Source organism: Salvelinus fontinalis, unplaced genomic scaffold (assembly GCF_029448725.1).
Source record: "Salvelinus fontinalis isolate EN_2023a unplaced genomic scaffold, ASM2944872v1 scaffold_0242, whole genome shotgun sequence".
NCBI lineage: Eukaryota > Metazoa > Chordata > Actinopteri > Salmoniformes > Salmonidae > Salvelinus > Salvelinus fontinalis.
Window position 1 is genome coordinate 32,079 of NW_026600451.1, and position 26,688 is coordinate 58,766.

General features: G+C 33.9%; 1 protein-coding gene across 3 annotated transcripts in view; it reads right to left on the reverse strand.

Annotated features, from left to right (window-relative positions):
- LOC129844864 (dmX-like protein 2) overlaps positions 1-26,688 on the reverse strand; it is a 134,477-nt gene that overhangs the window by 23,292 nt on the left and 84,497 nt on the right. For all 3 annotated transcript variants that reach the window (XM_055913024.1, XM_055913023.1, XM_055913026.1), the window contains one exon: positions 25,888-25,948. In XM_055913024.1, the coding sequence (XP_055768999.1) occupies positions 25,888-25,948 (61 nt within the window). The remainder of the gene's footprint in view (positions 1-25,887; positions 25,949-26,688) is intronic.

A 26,688-nucleotide genomic window follows, 5' to 3' on the forward strand; every position in this document is an offset into this window, starting at 1 on the left:
CTAGTGGTGGTATACTGTATATAACCTAGTGGTGGTATACTGTATATAACCTAGTGGTGGTATACTGTATATAACCTAGTGGTGGGATAATGTATATAACCTAGTGGTGGTATACTGTATATAACCTAGTGGTGGGATACTTTATATAACCTAGTGGTGGTATACTGTATATAACCTAGTGGTGGTATACTGTATATAACCTAGTGGTGGGATACTGTGTATAACCTAGTGGTGGGATACTGTGTATAACCTAGTGGTGGGATACTGTGTATAACCTAGTGGTGGGATACTGTGTATAACCTAGTGGTGGGATACTGTGTATAACCTAGTGGTGGGATACTGTATATAACCTAGTGGTGGGATACTGTATATAACCTAGTGGTGGCATACTGTATATAACCTAGTGGTGGCATACTGTATAAAACCTAGTGGTGGCATACTGTATATAACCTAGTGGTGGCATACTGATATAACACAGTAGTGGTATACTGTATATAACCTAGTAGTGATATACTGTATATAACCTAGTAGTGATATACTGTATATAACACAGTAGTGGTATACTGTATATAACCTAGTGGTGGTATACTGTATATAACCTAGTAGTGATATACTGTATATAACCTAGTAGTGATATACAGTATATAACCTAGTAGTGGTATACTGTATATAATACAGTAGTGGTATACTGTATATAACCTAGTAGTGATATACTGTATATAACCTAGTGGTGGTATACTGTATATAACACAGTGGTGGTATACTGTATATAATACAGTAGTGGTATACTGTATATAATACAGTAGTGGTATACTGTATATAATACAGTAGTGGTATACTGTATATAATACAGTAGTGGTATACTGTATATAATACAGTAGTGGTATACTGTATATAATACAGTAGTGGTATACTGTATATAATACAGTAGTGGTATACTGTATATAATACAGTAGTGGTATACTGTATATAATACAGTAGTGGTATACTGTATATAACCTAGTAGTGGTATACTGTATATAACCTAGTGGTGGTATACTGTATATAACCTAGTGGTGGTATACTGTATATAACACAGTAGTGGTATACTGTATATAACACAGTAGTGGTATACTGTATATAACACAGTAGTGGTATACTGTATATAACACAGTAGTGGTATACTGTATATAATACAGTAGTGGTATACTGTATATAATACAGTAGTGGTATACTGTATATAACACAGTAGTGGTATACTGTATATAACACAGTAGTGGTATACTGTATATAACACAGTAGTGGTATACTGTATATAACACAGTAGTGGTATACTGTATATAACCTAGTAGTGGTATACTGTATATAACCTAGTAGTGGTATACTGTATATAACCTAGTAGTGGTATACTGTATATAACCTAGTGGTGGTATACTGTATATAACCTAGTGGTGGTATACTGTATATAACCTAGTGGTGGTATACTGTAAATAACCTAGTAGTGGTATACTGTAAATAACCTAGTAGTGGTATACTGTATATAACACAGTAGTGGTATACTGTATATAACCTAGTGGTGGTATACTGTATATAACCTAGTGGTGGTATACTGTATATAACCTAGTGGTGGTATACTGTATATAACCTAGTGGTGGTATACTGTATATAACCTAGTGGTGGTATACTGTATATAACCTAGTAGTGGTATACTGTATATAATACAGTAGTGGTATACTGTATATAACCTAGTGGTGGTATACTGTATATAACACAGTAGTGGTATACTATATATAACCTAGTGGTGGTATACTGTATATAACACAGTAGTGGTATACTGTATATAACCTAGTGGTGGTATACTCTATATAACCTAGTGGTGGTATACTGTATATAACCTAGTGGTGGTATAATGTATATAACCTAGTGGTGGTATACTGTATATAACCTAGTAGTGGTATACTGTATATAATACAGTAGTGGTATACTGTATATAACCTAGTGGTTGTATACTGTATATAATACAGTAGTGGTATACTGTAAATAACCTAGTGGTGGTATACTGTATATAACACAGTAGTGGTATACTGTATATAACCTAGTGGTGGTATACTGTATATAATACAGTAGTGGTATACTGTATATAACCTAGTAGTGGTATACTGTATATAATACAGTAGTGGTATACTGTATATAACCTAGTGGTGGTATATTGTATATAACCTAGTGGTGGTATACTGTATATAACCTAGTGGTGGTATACTGTATATAACCTAGTGGTGGTATACTGTATATAACCTAGTGGTGGTATAATGTATATAACCTAGTGGTGGTATACTGTATATAACCTAGTAGTGGTATACTGTATATAATACAGTAGTGGTATACTGTATATAACCTAGTGGTGGGATACTGTATATATCCTAGTGGTGGGATACTGTATATAACCTAGTGGTGGGATACTGTATATAACCTAGTGGTGGTATACTGTATATAACCTAGTAGTGGTATACTGTATATAATACAGTAGTGGTATACTGTATATAACCTAGTGGTGGTATACTGTATATAACACAGTAGTGGTATACTGTATATAACCTAGTGGTGGTATACTGTATATAACACAGTAGTGGTATACTGTATATAACCTAGTGGTGGTATACTGTATATAACCTAGTGGTGGTATACTGTATATAACCTAGTGGTGGTATACTGTATATAACCTAGTAGTGGTATACTGTATATAATACAGTAGTGGTATACTGTATATAACCTAGTGGTGGTATACTGTATATAACACAGTAGTGGTATACTGTATATAACCTAGTGGTGGTATACTGTATATAACACAGTAGTGGTATACTGTATATAACCTAGTGGTGGTATACTGTATATAATACAGTAGTGGTATACTGTATATAACCTAGTAGTGGTATACTGTATATAATACAGTAGTGGTATACTGTATATAACCTAGTGGTGGTATATTGTATATAACCTAGTGGTGGTATACTGTATATAACCTAGTGGTGGTATACTGTATATAACCTAGTGGTGGTATACTGTATATAACCTAGTGGTGGTATAATGTATATAACCTAGTGGTGGTATACTGTATATAACCTAGTAGTGGTATACTGTATAATACAGTAGTGGTATACTGTATATAACCTAGTGGTGGGATACTGTATATATCCTAGTGGTGGGATACTGTATATAACCTAGTGGTGGGATACTGTATATAACCTAGTGGTGGGATACTGTATATAACCTAGTAGTGGTATACTGTATATAATACAGTAGTGGTATACTGTATATAACCTAGTGGTGGTATACTGTATATAACACAGTAGTGGTATACTGTATATAACCTAGTGGTGGTATACTGTATATAACACAGTAGTGGTATACTGTATATAACCTAGTGGTGGTATACTCTATATAACCTAGTGGTGGTATACTGTATATAACCTAGTGGTGGTATAATGTATATAACCTAGTGGTGGTATACTGTATATAACCTAGTAGTGGTATACTGTATATAATACAGTAGTGGTATACTGTATATAACCTAGTGGTGGTATACTGTATATAATACAGTAGTGGTATACTGTAAATAACCTAGTGGTGGTATACTGTATATAACACAGTAGTGGTATACTGTATATAACCTAGTGGTGGTATACTGTATATAATACAGTAGTGGTATACTGTATATAACCTAGTAGTGGTATACTGTATATAATACAGTAGTGGTATACTGTATATAACCTAGTGGTGGTATATTGTATATAACCTAGTGGTGGTATACTGTATATAACCTAGTGGTGGTATACTGTATATAACCTAGTGGTGGTATACTGTATATAACCTAGTGGTGGTATAATGTATATAACCTAGTGGTGGTATACTGTATATAACCTAGTAGTGGTATACTGTATATAATACAGTAGTGGTATACTGTATATAACCTAGTGGTGGGATACTGTATATATCCTAGTGGTGGGATACTGTATATAACCTAGTGGTGGGATACTGTATATAACCTAGTGGTGGTATACTGTATATAACCTAGTAGTGGTATACTGTATATAATACAGTAGTGGTATACTGTATATAACCTAGTGGTGGTATACTGTATATAACACAGTAGTGGTATACTGTATATAACCTAGTGGTGGTATACTGTATATAACACAGTAGTGGTATACTGTATATAACCTAGTGGTGGTATACTCTATATAACCTAGTGGTGGTATACTGTATATAACCTAGTGGTGGTATAATGTATATAACCTAGTGGTGGTATACTGTATATAACCTAGTAGTGGTATACTGTATATAATACAGTAGTGGTATACTGTATATAACCTAGTGGTGGTATACTGTATATAATACAGTAGTGGTATACTGTAAATAACCTAGTGGTGGTATACTGTATATAACACAGTAGTGGTATACTGTATATAACCTAGTGGTGGTATACTGTATATAATACAGTAGTGGTATACTGTATATAACCTAGTAGTGGTATACTGTATATAATACAGTAGTGGTATACTGTATATAACCTAGTGGTGGTATATTGTATATAAACCTGTTGGTGGTATACTGTATATAACCTAGTGGTGGTATACTGTATATAACCTAGTGGTGGTATACTGTATATAACCTAGTGGTGGTATAATGTATATAACCTAGTGGTGGTATACTGTATATAACCTAGTGGTGGTATACTGTATATAATACAGTAGTGGTATACTGTATATAACCTAGTGGTGGGATACTGTATATAACCTAGTGGTGGGATACTGTATATAACCTAGTGGTGGCATACTGTGTATAACCTAGTGGTGGCATACTGTGTATAACCTAGTGGTGGCATACTGTATATAACCTAGTGGTGGCATACTGTATATAACCTAGTGGTGGCATACTGTATATAACCTAGTGGTGGTATACTGTATATAACCTAGTGGTGGTATACTGTATATAACCTAGTGGTGGTATACTGTATATAACCTAGTGGTGGTATACTGTATATAACCTAGTGGTGGTATACTGTATATAACCTAGTGGTGGTATACTGTATATAACCTAGTGGTGGTATACTGTATATAACCTAGTGGTGGTATACTGTATATAACCTAGTGGTGGTATACTGTATATAACCTAGTGGCGGGATAATGTATATAACCTAGTGGCGGTATACTGTATATAACCTAGTGGCGGGATACTTTATATAACCTAGTGGTGGTATACTGTATATAACCTAGTGGTGGTATACTGTATATAACCTAGTGGTGGTATACTGTGTATAACCTAGTGGTGGGATACTGTGTATAACCTAGTGGTGGGATACTGTGTATAACCTAGTGGTGGGATACTGTATATAACCTAGTGGTGGGATACTGTATATAACCTAGTAGTGGGATACTGTATATAACCTAGTGGTGGCATACTGTGTATAACCTAGTGGTGGCATACTGTGTATAACCTAGTGGTGGCATACTGTATATAACCTAGTGGTGGCATACTGTATATAACCTAGTGGTGGTATACTGTATATAACCTAGTGGTGGTATACTGTATATAACCTAGTGGTGGTATACTGTATATAACCTAGTGGTGGTATACTGTATATAACCTAGTGGTGGTATACTGTATATAACCTAGTGGTGGTATACTGTATATAACCTAGTGGTGGTATACTGTATATAACCTAGTGGTGGTATACTGTATATAACCTAGTGGTGGGATAATGTATATAACCTAGTGGTGGTATACTGTATATAACCTAGTGGTGGGATACTTTATATAACCTAGTGGTGGTATACTGTATATAACCTAGTGGTGGTATACTGTATATAACCTAGTGGTGGTATACTGTGTATAACCTAGTGGTGGGATACTGTGTATAACCTAGTGGTGGGATACTGTGTATAACCTAGTGGTGGGATACTGTGTATAACCTAGTGGTGGGATACTGTGTATAACCTAGTGGTGGGATACTGTATATAACCTAGTGGTGGCATACTGTATATAACCTAGTGGTGGCATACTGTATATAACCTAGTGGTGGCATACTGTATATAACCTAGTGGTGGCATACTGTATATAACACAGTAGTGGTATACTGTATATAACACAGTAGTGATATACTGTATATAATACAGTAGTGGTATACTGTATATAACCTAGTAGTGATATACTGTATATAACACAGTAGTGGTATACTGTATATAACCTAGTGGTGGTATACTGTATATAACCTAGTAGTGATATACTGTATATAACCTAGTGGTGGTATACTGTATATAACACAGTGGTGGTATACTGTATATAACACAGTGGTGGTATACTGTATATAATACAGTAGTGGTATACTGTATATAATACAGTAGTGGTATACTGTATATAATACAGTAGTGGTATACTGTATATAATACAGTAGTGGTATACTGTATATAATACAGTAGTGGTATACTGTATATAATACAGTAGTGGTATACTGTATATAATACAGTAGTGGTATACTGTATATAATACAGTAGTGGTATACTGTATATAATACAGTAGTGGTATACTGTATATAATACAGTAGTGGTATACTGTATATAACCTAGTAGTGGTATACTGTATATAACCTAGTGGTGGTATACTGTATATAACACAGTAGTGGTATACTGTATATAACACAGTAGTGGTATACTGTATATAACAGTAGTGGTATACTGTATATAACACAGTAGTGGTATACTGTATATAACACAGTAGTGGTATACTGTATATAACACAGTAGTGGTATACTGTATATAACACAGTAGTGGTATACTGTATATAACACAGTAGTGGTATACTGTATACAATACAGTAGTGGTATACTGTATATAACACAGTAGTGGTATACTGTATATAACACAGTAGTGGTATACTGTATATAACCTAGTAGTGGTATACTGTATATAACCTAGTAGTGGTATACTGTATATAACCTAGTGGTGGTATACTGTATATAACCTAGTGGTGGTATACTGTATATAACCTAGTGGTGGTATACTGTAAATAACCTAGTAGTGGTATACTGTATATAACACAGTAGTGGTATACTGTATATAATACAGTAGTGGTGGTATACTGTATATAATACAGTAGTGGTATACTGTTATATAATACAGTAGTGGTATACTGTATATAATACAGTAGTGGTATACTGTATATAATACAGTAGTGGTATACTGTATATAATACAGTAGTGGTATACTGTATATAATACAGTAGTGGTATACTGTATATAATACAGTAGTGGTATACTGTATATAATACAGTAGTGGTATACTGTATATAATACAGTAGTGGTATACTGTATATAATACAGTAGTGGTATACTGTATATAATACAGTAGTGGTATACTGTATATAATACAGTAGTGGTATACTGTATATAACCTAGTAGTGGTATACTGTATATAACCTAGTGGTGGTATACTGTATATAACCTAGTGGTGGGATACTGTATATAACCTAGTGGTGGTCTACTGTATATAACCTAGTGGTGGTATACTGTATATAACCTAGTGGTGGTATACTGTATATAACACAGTAGTGGTATACTGTATATAACCTAGTGGTGGTATACTGTATATAACCTAGTGGTGGTATACTGTATATAACCTAGTGGTGGTATAATGTATATAACCTAGTGGTGGTATACTGTATATAACCTAGTGGTGGTACACTGTATATAACCTAGTAGTGGTATACTGTATATAATACAGTAGTGGTATACTGTATATAACCTAGTGGTGGTATACTGTATATAATACAGTAGTGGTATACTGTATATAACCTAGTGGTGGTATACTGTATATAACACAGTAGTGGTATACTGTATATAACCTAGTAGTGGTATACTGTATATAATACAGTAGTGGTATACTGTATATAACCTAGTGGTGGTATATTGTATATAACCTAGTGGTGGTATACTGTATATAACCTAGTGGTGGTATACTGTATATAACCTAGTGGTGGTATACTGTATATAACCTAGTGGTGGTATACTGTATATAACCTAGTAGTGGTATACTGTTTATAATACAGTAGTGGTATACTGTATATAACCTAGTGGTGGGATACTGTATATAACCTAGTGGTGGTATACTGTATATAACCTAGTGGTGGTATACTGTATATAACACAGTAGTGGTATACTGTATATAACCTAGTGGTGGTATACTGTATATAACCTAGTAGTGGTATACTGTATATAATACAGTAGTGGTATACTGTATATAACCTAGTGGTGGTATACTGTATATAACACAGTAGTGGTATACTGTATATAACACAGTAGTGGTATACTGTATATAACACAGTAGTGGTATACTGTATATAACACAGTAGTGGTATACTGTATATAATACAGTAGTGGTATACTGTATATAATACAGTAGTGGTATACTGTATATAATACAGTAGTGGTATACTGTATATAATACAGTAGTGGTATACTGTATATAACACAGTAGTGGTATACTGTATATAACACAGTAGTGGTATACTGTATATAACCTAGTAGTGGTATACTGTATATAACCTAGTAGTGGTATACTGTATATAACCTAGTGGTGGTATACTGTATATAACCTAGTGGTGGTATACTGTATATAACCTAGTGGTGGTATACTGTAAATAACCTAGTAGTGGTATACTGTAAATAACCTAGTAGTGGTATACTGTATATAACACAGTAGTGGTATACTGTATATAACCTAGTGGTGGTATACTGTATATAACCTAGTGGTGGTATACTGTATATAACCTAGTGGTGGTATACTGTATATAACCTAGTGGTGGTATACTGTATATAACCTAGTGGTGGTATACTGTATATAACCTAGTGGTGGTATACTGTATATAACCTAGTGGTGGTATACTGTATATAACCTAGTGGTGGTATACTGTATATAACCTAGTAGTGGTATACTGTATATAATACAGTAGTGGTATACTGTATATAACCTAGTGGTGGTATACTGTATATAACACAGTAGTGGTATACTGTATATAACCTAGTGGTGGTATACTGTATATAACACAGTAGTGGTATACTGTATATAACCTAGTGGTGGTATACTCTATATAACCTAGTGGTGGTATACTGTATATAACCTAGTGGTGGTATAATGTATATAACCTAGTGGTGGTATACTGTATATAACCTAGTAGTGGTATACTGTATATAATACAGTAGTGGTATACTGTATATAACCTAGTGGTGGTATATTGTATATAACCTAGTGGTGGTATACTGTATATAACACAGTAGTGGTATACTGTATATAACCTAGTGGTGGTATACTGTATATAACCTAGTAGTGGTATACTGTATATAATACAGTAGTGGTATACTGTATATAACCTAGTGGTGGTATACTGTATATAACACAGTAGTGGTATACTGTATATAACACAGTAGTGGTATACTGTATATAACACAGTAGTGGTATACTGTATATAACACAGTAGTGGTATACTGTATATAATACAGTAGTGGTATACTGTATATAATACAGTAGTGGTATACTGTATATAATACAGTAGTGGTATACTGTATATAATACAGTAGTGGTATACTGTATATAACACAGTAGTGGTATACTGTATATAACACAGTAGTGGTATACTGTATATAACCTAGTAGTGGTATACTGTATATAACCTAGTGGTGGTATATTGTATATAACCTAGTGGTGGTATACTGTATATAACCTAGTGGTGGTATACTGTATATAACCTAGTGGTGGTATACTGTATATAACCTAGTGGTGGTATACTGTATATAACCTAGTAGTGGTATACTGTTTATAATACAGTAGTGGTATACTGTATATAACCTAGTGGTGGGATACTGTATATAACCTAGTGGTGGTATACTGTATATAACCTAGTGGTGGTATACTGTATATAACACAGTAGTGGTATACTGTATATAACCTAGTGGTGGTATACTGTATATAACCTAGTAGTGGTATACTGTATATAATACAGTAGTGGTATACTGTATATAACCTAGTGGTGGTATACTGTATATAACACAGTAGTGGTATACTGTATATAACACAGTAGTGGTATACTGTATATAACACAGTAGTGGTATACTGTATATAACACAGTAGTGGTATACTGTATATAATACAGTAGTGGTATACTGTATATAATACAGTAGTGGTATACTGTATATAATACAGTAGTGGTATACTGTATATAACACAGTAGTGGTATACTGTATATAACACAGTAGTGGTATACTGTATATAACACAGTAGTGGTATACTGTATATAACCTAGTAGTGGTATACTGTATATAACCTAGTAGTGGTATACTGTATATAACCTAGTGGTGGTATACTGTATATAACCTAGTGGTGGTATACTGTATATAACCTAGTGGTGGTATACTGTAAATAACCTAGTAGTGGTATACTGTAAATAACCTAGTAGTGGTATACTGTATATAACACAGTAGTGGTATACTGTATATAACCTAGTGGTGGTATACTGTATATAACCTAGTGGTGGTATACTGTATATAACCTAGTGGTGGTATACTGTATATAACCTAGTGGTGGTATACTGTATATAACCTAGTGGTGGTATACTGTATATAACCTAGTGGTGGTATACTGTATATAACCTAGTGGTGGTATACTGTATATAACCTAGTGGTGGTATACTGTATATAACCTAGTAGTGGTATACTGTATATAATACAGTAGTGGTATACTGTATATAACCTAGTGGTGGTATACTGTATATAACACAGTAGTGGTATACTGTATATAACCTAGTGGTGGTATACTGTATATAACACAGTAGTGGTATACTGTATATAACCTAGTGGTGGTATACTCTATATAACCTAGTGGTGGTATACTGTATATAACCTAGTGGTGGTATAATGTATATAACCTAGTGGTGGTATACTGTATATAACCTAGTAGTGGTATACTGTATATAATACAGTAGTGGTATACTGTATATAACCTAGTGGTGGTATACTGTATATAACCTAGTGGTGGTATACTGTATATAACACAGTAGTGGTATACTGTATATAACCTAGTGGTGGTATACTGTATATAACCTAGTAGTGGTATACTGTATATAATACAGTAGTGGTATACTGTATATAACCTAGTGGTGGTATACTGTATATAACACAGTAGTGGTATACTGTATATAACACAGTAGTGGTATACTGTATATAACACAGTAGTGGTATACTGTATATAACACAGTAGTGGTATACTGTATATAATACAGTAGTGGTATACTGTATATAATACAGTAGTGGTATACTGTATATAATACAGTAGTGGTATACTGTATATAATACAGTAGTGGTATACTGTATATAACACAGTAGTGGTATACTGTATATAACACAGTAGTGGTATACTGTATATAACCTAGTAGTGGTATACTGTATATAACCTAGTAGTGGTATACTGTATATAACCTAGTGGTGGTATACTGTATATAACCTAGTGGTGGTATACTGTATATAACCTAGTGGTGGTATACTGTAAATAACCTAGTAGTGGTATACTGTAAATAACCTAGTAGTGGTATACTGTATATAACACAGTAGTGGTATACTGTATATAACCTAGTGGTGGTATACTGTATATAACCTAGTGGTGGTATACTGTATATAACCTAGTGGTGGTATACTGTATATAACCTAGTGGTGGTATACTGTATATAACCTAGTGGTGGTATACTGTATATAACCTAGTGGTGGTATACTGTATATAATACAGTAGTGGTATACTGTATATAATACAGTAGTGGTATACTGTATATAACCTAGTGGTGGTATACTGTATATAACACAGTAGTGGTATACTGTATATAACCTAGTGGTGGTATACTGTATATAACACAGTAGTGGTATACTGTATATAACCTAGTGGTGGTATACTGTATATAACCTAGTGGTGGTATACTGTATATAACCTAGTGGTGGTATAATGTATATAACCTAGTGGTGGTATACTGTATATAACCTAGTAGTGGTATACTGTATATAATACAGTAGTGGTATACTGTATATAACCTAGTGGTGGTATACTGTATATAACCTAGTGGTGGGATACTGTATATAACCTAGTGGTGGTATACTGTATATAACCTAGTGGTGGTATACTGTATATAACCTAGTGGTGGTATACTGTATATAACCTAGTGGTGGTATACTGTATATAACACAGTAGTGGTATACTGTATATAACCTAGTGGTGGTATACTGTATATAACCTAGTGGTGGTATACTGTATATAACCTAGTGGTGGTATAATGTATATAACCTAGTGGTGGTATACTGTATATAACCTAGTGGTGGTACACTGTATATAACCTAGTAGTGGTATACTGTATATAATACAGTAGTGGTATACTGTATATAACCTAGTGGTGGTATACTGTATATAATACAGTAGTGGTATACTGTATATAACCTAGTGGTGGTATACTGTATATAACACAGTAGTGGTATACTGTATATAACCTAGTAGTGGTATACTGTATATAATACAGTAGTGGTATACTGTATATAACCTAGTGGTGGTATATTGTATATAACCTAGTGGTGGTATACTGTATATAACCTAGTGGTGGTATACTGTATATAACCTAGTGGTGGTATACTGTATATAACCTAGTGGTGGTATACTGTATATAACCTAGTAGTGGTATACTGTTTATAATACAGTAGTGGTATACTGTATATAACCTAGTGGTGGGATACTGTATATAACCTAGTGGTGGTATACTGTATATAACCTAGTGGTGGTATACTGTATATAACACAGTAGTGGTATACTGTATATAACCTAGTGGTGGTATACTGTATATAACACAGTAGTGGTATACTGTATATAACCTAGTGGTGGTATACTGTATATAATACAGTAGTGGTATACTGTATATAACCTAGTAGTGGTATACTGTATATAATACAGTAGTGGTATACTGTATATAACCTAGTGGTGGTATATTGTATATAACCTAGTGGTGGTATACTGTATATAACCTAGTGGTGGTATACTGTATATAACCTAGTGGTGGTATACTGTATATAACCTAGTGGTGGTATAATGTATATAACCTAGTGGTGGTATACTGTATATAACCTAGTAGTGGTATACTGTATATAATACAGTAGTGGTATACTGTATATAACCTAGTGGTGGTATACTGTATATAATACAGTAGTGGTATACTGTATATAACCTAGTGGTGGTATACTGTATATAACACAGTAGTGGTATACTGTATATAACACAGTAGTGGTATACTGTATATAACACAGTAGTGGTATACTGTATATAATACAGTAGTGGTATACTGTATATAATACAGTAGTGGTATACTGTATATAATACAGTAGTGGTATACTGTATATAACACAGTAGTGGTATACTGTATATAACCTAGTAGTGGTATACTGTATATAACCTAGTAGTGGTATACTGTATATAACCTAGTGGTGGTATACTGTATATAACCTAGTGGTGGTATACTGTATATAACCTAGTGGTGGTATACTGTATATAACCTAGTGGTGGTATACTGTATATAACCTAGTGGTGGTATACTGTAAATAACCTAGTAGTGGTATACTGTAAATAACCTAGTAGTGGTATACTGTATATAACACAGTAGTGGTATACTGTATATAACCTAGTGGTGGTATACTGTATATAACCTAGTGGTGGTATACTGTATATAACCTAGTGGTGGTATACTGTATATAACCTAGTGGTGGTATACTGTATATAACCTAGTGGTGGTATACTGTATATAACCTAGTGGTGGTATACTGTATATAACCTAGTAGTGGTATACTGTATATAATACAGTAGTGGTATACTGTATATAACCTAGTGGTGGTATACTGTATATAACACAGTAGTGGTATACTGTATATAACCTAGTGGTGGTATACTGTATATAACACAGTAGTGGTATACTGTATATAACCTAGTGGTGGTATACTCTATATAACCTAGTGGTGGTATACTGTATATAACCTAGTGGTGGTATAATGTATATAAGCTAGTGGTGGTATACTGTATATAACCTAGTAGTGGTATACTGTATATAATACAGTAGTGGTATACTGTATATAACCTAGTGGTGGTATACTGTATATAATACAGTAGTGGTATACTGTAAATAACCTAGTGGTGGTATACTGTATATAACACAGTAGTGGTATACTGTATATAACCTAGTGGTGGTATACTGTATATAATACAGTAGTGGTATACTGTATATAACCTAGTAGTGGTATACTGTATATAATACAGTAGTGGTATACTGTATATAACCTAGTGGTGGTATATTGTATATAACCTAGTGGTGGTATACTGTATATAACCTAGTGGTGGTATACTGTATATAACCTAGTGGTGGTATACTGTATATAACCTAGTGGTGGTATAATGTATATAACCTAGTGGTGGTATACTGTATATAACCTAGTAGTGGTATACTGTATATAATACAGTAGTGGTATACTGTATATAACCTAGTGGTGGTATACTGTATATAATACAGTAGTGGTATACTGTATATAACCTAGTGGTGGTATACTGTATATAACACAGTAGTGGTATACTGTATATAATACAGTAGTGGTATACTGTATATAACCTAGTAGTGGTATACTGTATATAATACAGTAGTGGTATACTGTATATAACCTAGTGGTGGTACATTGTATATAACCTAGTGGTGGTATACTGTATATAACCTAGTGGTGGTATACTGTATATAACCTAGTGGTGGTATACTGTATATAACACAGTAGTGGTATACTGTATATAACCTAGTGGTGGTATACTGTATATAACCTAGTGGTGGTATACTGTATATAACCTAGTGGTGGTATACTGTATATAACCTAGTGGTGGTATACTGTATATAACCTAGTGGTGGTATACTGTATATAACCTAGTGGTGGTATACTGTATATAATACAGTAGTGGTATACTGTATATAATACAGTAGTGGTATACTGTATATAACCTAGTGGTGGTATACTGTATATAACACAGTAGTGGTATACTGTATATAACCTAGTGGTGGTATACTGTATATAACACAGTAGTGGTATACTGTATATAACCTAGTGGTGGTATACTGTATATAACCTAGTGGTGGTATACTGTATATAACCTAGTGGTGGTATAATGTATATAACCTAGTGGTGGTATACTGTATATAACCTAGTAGTGGTATACTGTATATAATACAGTAGTGGTATACTGTATATAACCTAGTGGTGGTATACTGTATATAACCTAGTGGTGGGATACTGTATATAACCTAGTGGTGGTATACTGTATATAACCTAGTGGTGGTATACTGTATATAACCTAGTGGTGGTATACTGTATATAACCTAGTGGTGGTATACTGTATATAACACAGTAGTGGTATACTGTATATAACCTAGTGGTGGTATACTGTATATAACCTAGTGGTGGTATACTGTATATAACCTAGTGGTGGTATAATGTATATAACCTAGTGGTGGTATACTGTATATAACCTAGTGGTGGTACACTGTATATAACCTAGTAGTGGTATACTGTATATAATACAGTAGTGGTATACTGTATATAACCTAGTGGTGGTATACTGTATATAATACAGTAGTGGTATACTGTATATAACCTAGTGGTGGTATACTGTATATAACACAGTAGTGGTATACTGTATATAACCTAGTAGTGGTATACTGTATATAATACAGTAGTGGTATACTGTATATAACCTAGTGGTGGTATATTGTATATAACCTAGTGGTGGTATACTGTATATAACCTAGTGGTGGTATACTGTATATAACCTAGTGGTGGTATACTGTATATAACCTAGTGGTGGTATACTGTATATAACCTAGTAGTGGTATACTGTTTATAATACAGTAGTGGTATACTGTATATAACCTAGTGGTGGGATACTGTATATAACCTAGTGGTGGTATACTGTATATAACCTAGTGGTGGTATACTGTATATAACACAGTAGTGGTATACTGTATATAACCTAGTGGTGGTATACTGTATATAACACAGTAGTGGTATACTGTATATAACCTAGTGGTGGTATACTGTATATAATACAGTAGTGGTATACTGTATATAACCTAGTAGTGGTATACTGTATATAATACAGTAGTGGTATACTGTATATAACCTAGTGGTGGTATATTGTATATAACCTAGTGGTGGTATACTGTATATAACCTAGTGGTGGTATACTGTATATAACCTAGTGGTGGTATACTGTATATAACCTAGTGGTGGTATAATGTATATAACCTAGTGGTGGTATACTGTATATAACCTAGTAGTGGTATACTGTATATAATACAGTAGTGGTATACTGTATATAACCTAGTGGTGGTATACTGTATATAATACAGTAGTGGTATACTGTATATAACCTAGTGGTGGTATACTGTATATAACACAGTAGTGGTATACTGTATATAACACAGTAGTGGTATACTGTATATAACACAGTAGTGGTATACTGTATATAATACAGTAGTGGTATACTGTATATAATACAGTAGTGGTATACTGTATATAATACAGTAGTGGTATACTGTATATAACACAGTAGTGGTATACTGTATATAACCTAGTAGTGGTATACTGTATATAACCTAGTAGTGGTATACTGTATATAACCTAGTGGTGGTATACTGTATATAACCTAGTGGTGGTATACTGTATATAACCTAGTGGTGGTATACTGTATATAACCTAGTGGTGGTATACTGTATATAACCTAGTGGTGGTATACTGTAAATAACCTAGTAGTGGTATACTGTAAATAACCTAGTAGTGGTATACTGTATATAACACAGTAGTGGTATACTGTATATAACCTAGTGGTGGTATACTGTATATAACCTAGTGGTGGTATACTGTATATAACCTAGTGGTGGTATACTGTATATAACCTAGTGGTGGTATACTGTATATAACCTAGTGGTGGTATACTGTATATAACCTAGTGGTGGTATACTGTATATAACCTAGTAGTGGTATACTGTATATAATACAGTAGTGGTATACTGTATATAACCTAGTGGTGGTATACTGTATATAACACAGTAGTGGTATACTGTATATAACCTAGTGGTGGTATACTGTATATAACACAGTAGTGGTATACTGTATATAACCTAGTGGTGGTATACTCTATATAACCTAGTGGTGGTATACTGTATATAACCTAGTGGTGGTATAATGTATATAAGCTAGTGGTGGTATACTGTATATAACCTAGTAGTGGTATACTGTATATAATACAGTAGTGGTATACTGTATATAACCTAGTGGTGGTATACTGTATATAATACAGTAGTGGTATACTGTAAATAACCTAGTGGTGGTATACTGTATATAACACAGTAGTGGTATACTGTATATAACCTAGTGGTGGTATACTGTATATAATACAGTAGTGGTATACTGTATATAACCTAGTAGTGGTATACTGTATATAATACAGTAGTGGTATACTGTATATAACCTAGTGGTGGTATATTGTATATAACCTAGTGGTGGTATACTGTATATAACCTAGTGGTGGTATACTGTATATAACCTAGTGGTGGTATACTGTATATAACCTAGTGGTGGTATAATGTATATAACCTAGTGGTGGTATACTGTATATAACCTAGTAGTGGTATACTGTATATAATACAGTAGTGGTATACTGTATATAACCTAGTGGTGGTATACTGTATATAATACAGTAGTGGTATACTGTATATAACCTAGTGGTGGTATACTGTATATAACACAGTAGTGGTATACTGTATATAATACAGTAGTGGTATACTGTATATAACCTAGTAGTGGTATACTGTATATAATACAGTAGTGGTATACTGTATATAACCTAGTGGTGGTACATTGTATATAACCTAGTGGTGGTATACTGTATATAACCTAGTGGTGGTATACTGTATATAACCTAGTGGTGGTATACTGTATATAACCTAGTGGTGGTATACTGTATATAACCTAGTAGTGGTATACTGTATATAATACAGTAGTGGTATACTGTATATAATACAGTAGTGGTATACTGTATATAATACAGTAGTGGTATACTGTATATAACCTAGTGGTGGTATACTGTATATAACCTAGTGGTGGTATACTGTATATAACCTAGTGGTGGTATACTGTATATAACCTAGTGGTGGTATACTGTATATAACACAGTAGTGGTATACTGTATATAACCTAGTGGTGGTATACTGTATATAACCTAGTGGTGGTATACTGTATATAACCTAGTGGTGGTATAATGTATATAACCTAGTGGTGGTATACTGTATATAACCTAGTGGTGGTACACTGTATATAACCTAGTAGTGGTATACTGTATATAATACAGTAGTGGTATACTGTATATAACCTAGTGGTGGTATACTGTATATAATACAGTAGTGGTATACTGTATATAACCTAGTGGTGGTATACTGTATATAACACAGTAGTGGTATACTGTATATAACCTAGTAGTGGTATACTGTATATAATACAGTAGTGGTATACTGTATATAACCTAGTGGTGGTATATTGTATATAACCTAGTGGTGGTATATTGTATATAACCTAGTGGTGGTATACTGTATATAACCTAGTGGTGGTATACTGTATATAACCTAGTGGTGGTATACTGTATATAACCTAGTGGTGGTATACTGTATATAACCTAGTAGTGGTATACTGTATATAACCTAGTGGTATACTGTATATAACCTAGTGGTGGTATACTGTATATAACCTAGTGGTGGTATACTGTATATAACACAGTAGTGGTATACTGTATATAACCTAGTGGTGGTATACTGTATATAATACAGTAGTGGTATACTGTATATAACCTAGTGGTGGTATACTGTATATAACACAGTAGTGGTATACTGTATATAACACAGTAGTGGTATACTGTATATAACACAGTAGTGGTATACTGTATATAACACAGTAGTGGTATACTGTATATAACACAGTAGTGGTATACTGTATATAACACAGTAGTGGTATACTGTATATAATACAGTAGTGGTATACTGTATATAATACAGTAGTGGTATACTGTATATAATACAGTAGTGGTATACTGTATATAACCTAGTAGTGGTATACTGTATATAACCTAGTAGTGGTATACTGTATATAACCTAGTGGTGGTATACTGTATATAACCTAGTGGTGGTATACTGTATATAACCTAGTGGTGGTATACTGTATATAACCTAGTGGTGGTATACTGTATATAACCTAGTGGTGGTATACTGTATATAACCTAGTGGTGGTATACTGTATATAACCTAGTGGTGGTATACTGTATATAACCTAGTGGTGGTATACTGTATATAACCTAGTGGTGGTATACTGTATATAACCTAGTAGTGGTATACTGTATATAATACAGTAGTGGTATACTGTATATAACCTAGTGGTGGTATACTGTATATAACCTAGTGGTGGTATACTGTATATAACCTAGTGGTGGTATACTGTATATAACCTAGTGGTGGTATACTGTATATAACCTAGTGGTGGTATACTGTATATAACCTAGTAGTGGTATACTGTATATAATACAGTAGTGGTATACTGTATATAACCTAGTGGTGGTATACTGTATATAATACAGTAGTGGTATACTGTATATAACCTAGTGGTGGTATACTGTATATAACACAGTAGTGGTATACTGTATATAACCTAGTGGTGGTATACTGTATATAACCTAGTGGTGGTATACTGTATATAACCTAGTGGTGGTATACTGTATATAACCTAGTGGTGGTATACTGTATATAACCTAGTGGTATACTGTATATAACCTAGTGGTGGTATACTGTATATAACCTAGTGGTGGTATACTGTATATAACACAGTAGTGGTATACTGTATATAACCTAGTGGTGGTATACTGTATATAATACAGTAGTGGTATACTGTATATAACCTAGTGGTGGTATACTGTATATAACACAGTAGTGGTATACTGTATATAACACAGTAGTGGTATACTGTATATAACACAGTAGTGGTATACTGTATATAACACAGTAGTGGTATACTGTATATAACACAGTAGTGGTATACTGTATATAACACAGTAGTGGTATACTGTATATAATACAGTAGTGGTATACTGTATATAATACAGTAGTGGTATACTGTATATAATACAGTAGTGGTATACTGTATATAACCTAGTAGTGGTATACTGTATATAACCTAGTAGTGGTATACTGTATATAACCTAGTGGTGGTATACTGTATATAACCTAGTGGTGGTATACTGTATATAACCTAGTGGTGGTATACTGTATATAACCTAGTGGTGGTATACTGTATATAACCTAGTGGTGGTATACTGTATATAACCTAGTGGTGGTATACTGTATATAACCTAGTGGTGGTATACTGTATATAACCTAGTGGTGGTATACTGTATATAACCTAGTGGTGGTATACTGTATATAACCTAGTAGTGGTATACTGTATATAATACAGTAGTGGTATACTGTATATAACCTAGTGGTGGTATACTGTATATAACCTAGTGGTGGTATACTGTATATAACCTAGTGGTGGTATACTGTATATAACCTAGTGGTGGTATACTGTATATAACCTAGTGGTGGTATACTGTATATAACCTAGTAGTGGTATACTGTATATAATACAGTAGTGGTATACTGTATATAACCTAGTGGTGGTATACTGTATATAATACAGTAGTGGTATACTGTATATAACCTAGTGGTGGTATACTGTATATAACACAGTAGTGGTATACTGTATATAACCTAGTGGTGGTATACTGTATATAACCTAGTGGTGGTATACTGTATATAACCTAGTGGTGGTATAATGTATATAACCTAGTAGTGGTATACTGTATATAACCTAGTAGTGGTATACTGTATATAATACAGTAGTGGTATACTGTATATAACCTAGTGGTGGTATACTGTATATAATACAGTAGTGGTATACTGTATATAACCTAGTGGTGGTATACTGTATATAACACAGTAGTGGTATACTGTATATAACCTAGTGGTGGTATACTGTATATAACCTAGTAGTGGTATACTGTATATAACCTAGTAGTGGTATACTGTATATAACACAGTAGTGGTATACTGTATATAACCTAGTGGTGGTATACTGTATATAACCTAGTGGTGGTATACTGTATATAACCTAGTGGTGGTATACTGTATATAACCTAGTGGTGGTATACTGTATATAACCTAGTGGTGGTATACTGTATATAACCTAGTAGTGGTATACTGTATATAATACAGTAGTGGTATACTGTATATAACCTAGTGGTGGTATACTGTATATAACCTAGTGGTGGGATACTGTATATAACCTAGTGGTAGTATACTGTATATAACCTAGTGGTGGTATACTGTATATAACACAGTAGTGGTATACTGTATATAACCTAGTGGTGGTATACTGTATATAACCTAGTGGTGGTATACTGTATATAACCTAGTGGTGGTATACTGTATATAACCTAGTGGTGGTATAATGTATATAACCTAGTGGTGGTATACTGTATATAACCTAGTAGTGGTATACTGTATATAATACAGTAGTGGTATACTGTATATAACCTAGTGGTGGTATACTGTATATAATACAGAAGTGGTATACTGTATATAACCTAGTGGTGGGATACTGTATATAACCTAGTGGTGGGATACTGTATATAACCTAGTGGTGGGATACTGTATATAACCTAGTGGTGGGATACTGTATATAACCTAGTGGTGGGATACTGTATATAACCTAGTAGTGATATACTGTATATAACCTAGTGGTGGGATACTGTATATAACCTAGTGGTGGTATACTGTATATAACCTAGTAGTGGTATACTGTATATAACACAGTAGTGGTATACTGTATATAATACAGTAGTGGTATACTGTATATAACCTAGTGGTGGTATACTGTATATAACCTAGTGGTGGGATACTGTATATAACCTAGTGGTGGTATACTGTATATAACACAGTAGTGGTATACTGTATATAACCTAGTGGTGGTATACTGTATATAACACAGTAGTGGTATACTGTATATAACCTAGTGGTGGTATACTGTATATAACCTAGTGGTGGTATACTGTATATAACCTAGTGGTGGTATAATGTATATAACCTAGTGGTGGTATACTGTATATAACCTAGTAGTGGTATACTGTATATAATACAGTAGTGGTATACTGTATATAACCTAGTGGTGGTATACTGTATATAATACAGTAGTGGTATACTGTATATAACACAGTAGTGGTATACTGTATATAACCTAGTGGTGGTATACTGTATATAACCTAGTAGTGGTATACTGTATATAATACAGTAGTGGTATACTGTATATAACCTAGTGGTGGTATATTGTATATAACCTAGTGGTGGTATACTGTATATAACCTAGTGGTGGTATACTGTATATAACCTAGTGGTGGTATACTGTATATAACCTAGTGGTGGTATACTGTATATAACCTAGTAGTGGTATACTGTATATAATACAGTAGTGGTATACTGTATATAACCTAGTGGTGGGATACTGTATATAACCTAGTGGTGGTATACTGTATATAACCTAGTGGTGGGATACTGTATGTAACCTAGTGGTGGGATACTGTATATAACCTAGTAGTGATATACTGTATATAACCTAGTGGTGGTATACTGTATATAACCTAGTGGTGGGATACTGTATATAACCTAGTGGTGGGATACTGTATATAACCTAGTGGTGGGATACTGTATATAACCTAGTGGTGGTATACTGTATATAATACAGTAGTGGTATACTGTATATAATACAATAGTGGTATACTGTATATAATACAATAGTGGTATACTGTATATAATACAGTAGTGGTATACTGTATATAATACAGTAGTGGTATACTGTATATAACCTAGTGGTGGGATACTGTATATAACCTAGTGGTGGTATACTGTATATAACCTAGTAGTGGTATACTGTATATAATACAGTAGTGGTATACTGTATATAACCTAGTGGTGGTATACTGTATATAACCTAGTGGTGGTATACTGTATATAACCTAGTGGTGGTATACTGTATATAACCTAGTGGTGGTATACTGTATATAATACAGTAGTGGTATACTGTATATAACCTAGTGGTGGTATACTGTATATAATACAGTAGTGGTATACTGTATATAACCTAGTGGTGGTATACTGTATATAATACAGTAGTGGTATACTGTATATAACCTAGTGGTGGTATACTGTATATAACACAGTAGTGGTATACTGTATATAACCTAGTGGTGGTATACTGTATATAACCTAGTAGTGGTATACTGTATATAATACAGTAGTGGTATACTGTATATAACCTAGTGGTGGTATATTGTATATAACCTAGTGGTGGTATACTGTATATAACCTAGTGGTGGTATACTGTATATAACCTAGTGGTGGTATACTGTATATAACCTAGTGGTGGTATACTGTATATAACCTAGTAGTGGTATACTGTATATAATACAGTAGTGGTATACTGTATATAACCTAGTGGTGGGATACTGTATATAACCTAGTGGTGGTATACTGTATATAACCTAGTGGTGGGATACTGTATGTAACCTAGTGGTGGGATACTGTATGTAACCTAGTAGTGGTATACTGTATATAACCTAGTGGTGGTATACTGTATATAACCTAGTGGTGGGATACTGTGTATAACCTAGTGGTGGGATACTGTATATAACCTAGTGGTGGTATACTGTATATAACCTAGTGGTGGTATACTGAATATAACCTAGTGGTGGTATACTGTATATAATACAGTAGTGGTATACTGTATATAATACAGTAGTGGTATACTGTATATAACCTAGTAGTGGTATACTGTATATAATACAGTAGTGGTATACTGTATATAACCTAGTAGTGGTATACTGTATATAATACAGTAGTGGTATACTGTATATAACCTAGTGGTGGTATACTGTATATAACCTAGTGGTGGTATACTGTATATAACCTAGTGGTGGTATACTGTATACAACCTAGTGGTGGTATACTGTATATAATACAGTAGTGGTATACTGTATATAACCTAGTGGTGGTATACTGTATATAATACAGTAGTGGTATACTGTATATAACCTAGTGGTGGTATACTGTATATAACACAGTAGTGGTATACTGTATATAACCTAGTAGTGGTATACTGTATATAATACAGTAGTGGTATACTGTATATAACCTAGTGGTGGTATACTGTATATAATACAGTAGTGGTATACTGTATATAACCTAGTGGTGGTATACTGTATATAACACAGTAGTGGTATACTGTATATAACCTAGTAGTGGTATACTGTATATAATACAGTAGTGGTATACTGTATATAATACAGTAGTGGTATACTGTATATAACCTAGTGGTGGTATATTGTATATAACCTAGTGGTGGTATACTGTATATAACCTAGTGGTGGTATACTGTATATAACCTAGTGGTGGTATACTGTATATAACCTAGTAGTGGTATACTGTATATAATACAGTAGTGGTATACTGTATATAACTTAGTAGTGGTATACTGTATATAATACAGTAGTGGTATACTGTATATAACCTAGTGGTGGTATATTGTATATAACCTAGTGGTGGTATATTGTATATAACCTAGTGGTGGTATACTGTATATAACCTAGTGGTGGTATACTGTATATAACCTAGTGGTGGTATACTGTATATAACCTAGTAGTGGTATACTGTATATAACACAGTAGTGGTATACTGTATATAACCTAGTAGTGGTATACTGTATATAATACAGTAGTGGTATACTGTATATAACCTAGTGGTGGTATACTGTATATAACCTAGTGGTGGTATACTGTATATAACCTAGTGGTGGTATACTGTATATAACCTAGTAGTGGTATACTGTATATAATACAGTAGTGGTATACTGTATATAACCTAGTGGTGGGATACTGTATATAACCTAGTGGTGGTATACTGTATATAACCTAGTGGTGGTATACTGTATATAACCTAGTAGTGGTATACTGTATATAATACAGTAGTGGTATACTGTATATAACCTAGTGGTGGTATACTGTATATAACCTAGTGGTGGTATACTGTATATAATACAGTAGTGGTATACTGTATATAATACAGTAGTGGTATACTGTATATAACCTAGTGGTGGTATACTGTATATAACCTAGTGGTGGTATACTGTATATAACCTAGTGGTGGTATACTGTATATAACCTAGTGGTGGTATACTGTATATAATACAGTAGTGGTATACTGTATATAATACAGTAGTGGTATACTGTATATAATACAGTAGTGGTATACTGTATATAACCTAGTAGTGGTATACTGTATATAATACAGTAGTGGTATACTGTATATAACCTAGTAGTGATATACTGTATATAATACAGTAGTGATATACTGTATATAATACAGTAGTGATATACTGTATATAACCTAGTAGTGGTATACTGTATATAACCTAGTAGTGGTATCCTGTATATAACCTAGTAGTGGTATCCTGTATATAACCTAGTAGTGATATACTGTATATAATACAGTAGTGATATACTGTATATAATACAGTAGTGATATACTGTATATAATACAGTAGTGATATACTGTATATAATACAGTAGTGGTATACTGTATATAATACAGTAGTGGTATATGGTACTGTATACATTAGATGATACCTACAGTACTGGAATATGGGGTGGGAGGTCATTCTCTTCACATTGTTCAGGTTCCTCTTCATAATCTGAAAAACAACATTCAAATAACCTAATACATCAAACTTCATTTGAAACCTCAGTCTTTAAAACATTCAGTCAATACACAGTGCTGCTCTACACTACGGACTTCAGTACTCAACTAGGACACTTCTTTGAACTGAAACAGCTCTGATGAAGGCCAGCAGGCCGATACGTCAGCTTCATACACTGAAGTGATACTGGCCAGAGCAGTGTGCAGGTCTTTCTTTTAGTTCATTAAAACTACTCTACAACCTTTCACTCTAAAGGGGATTCATCATCTGAACTAGAACCTATTTTACACATACAGTATAAGCCAATGACACTGAAGGACAGTATGTCTTTCCATACAGTCTGGCCTAACCAAGACTCACCACCTAGACTAGGACATATTTATACTTCGGCTACAAGGCAACAGTACTCCATATTGACTGTAGCATGAAGAATTATCACTTGAACGGGGACATATTTGAGAAGTGGGTGATGCGGTGACGCAGGCCTGTACCTTGGGCAGCCGAGGAGACGCTGTGAGAGCTGGGTATCTGTGTGTTGATACTCTCCCATCTCTCTCATACAAACACACACACTGCCTATCTCTGGTAACATAGACTCATCTAGCAGCCTGTTTAGTCCTCAACTCTCTGTCTGTTTGGCCTGAGAAAGATAAACAAGTGTCAATATTCACTGGACTGACTAGGTCCAGCTAGCGGGCCTCAGTTCGGACACAGCGAGCGAGGAATAGGGTGAC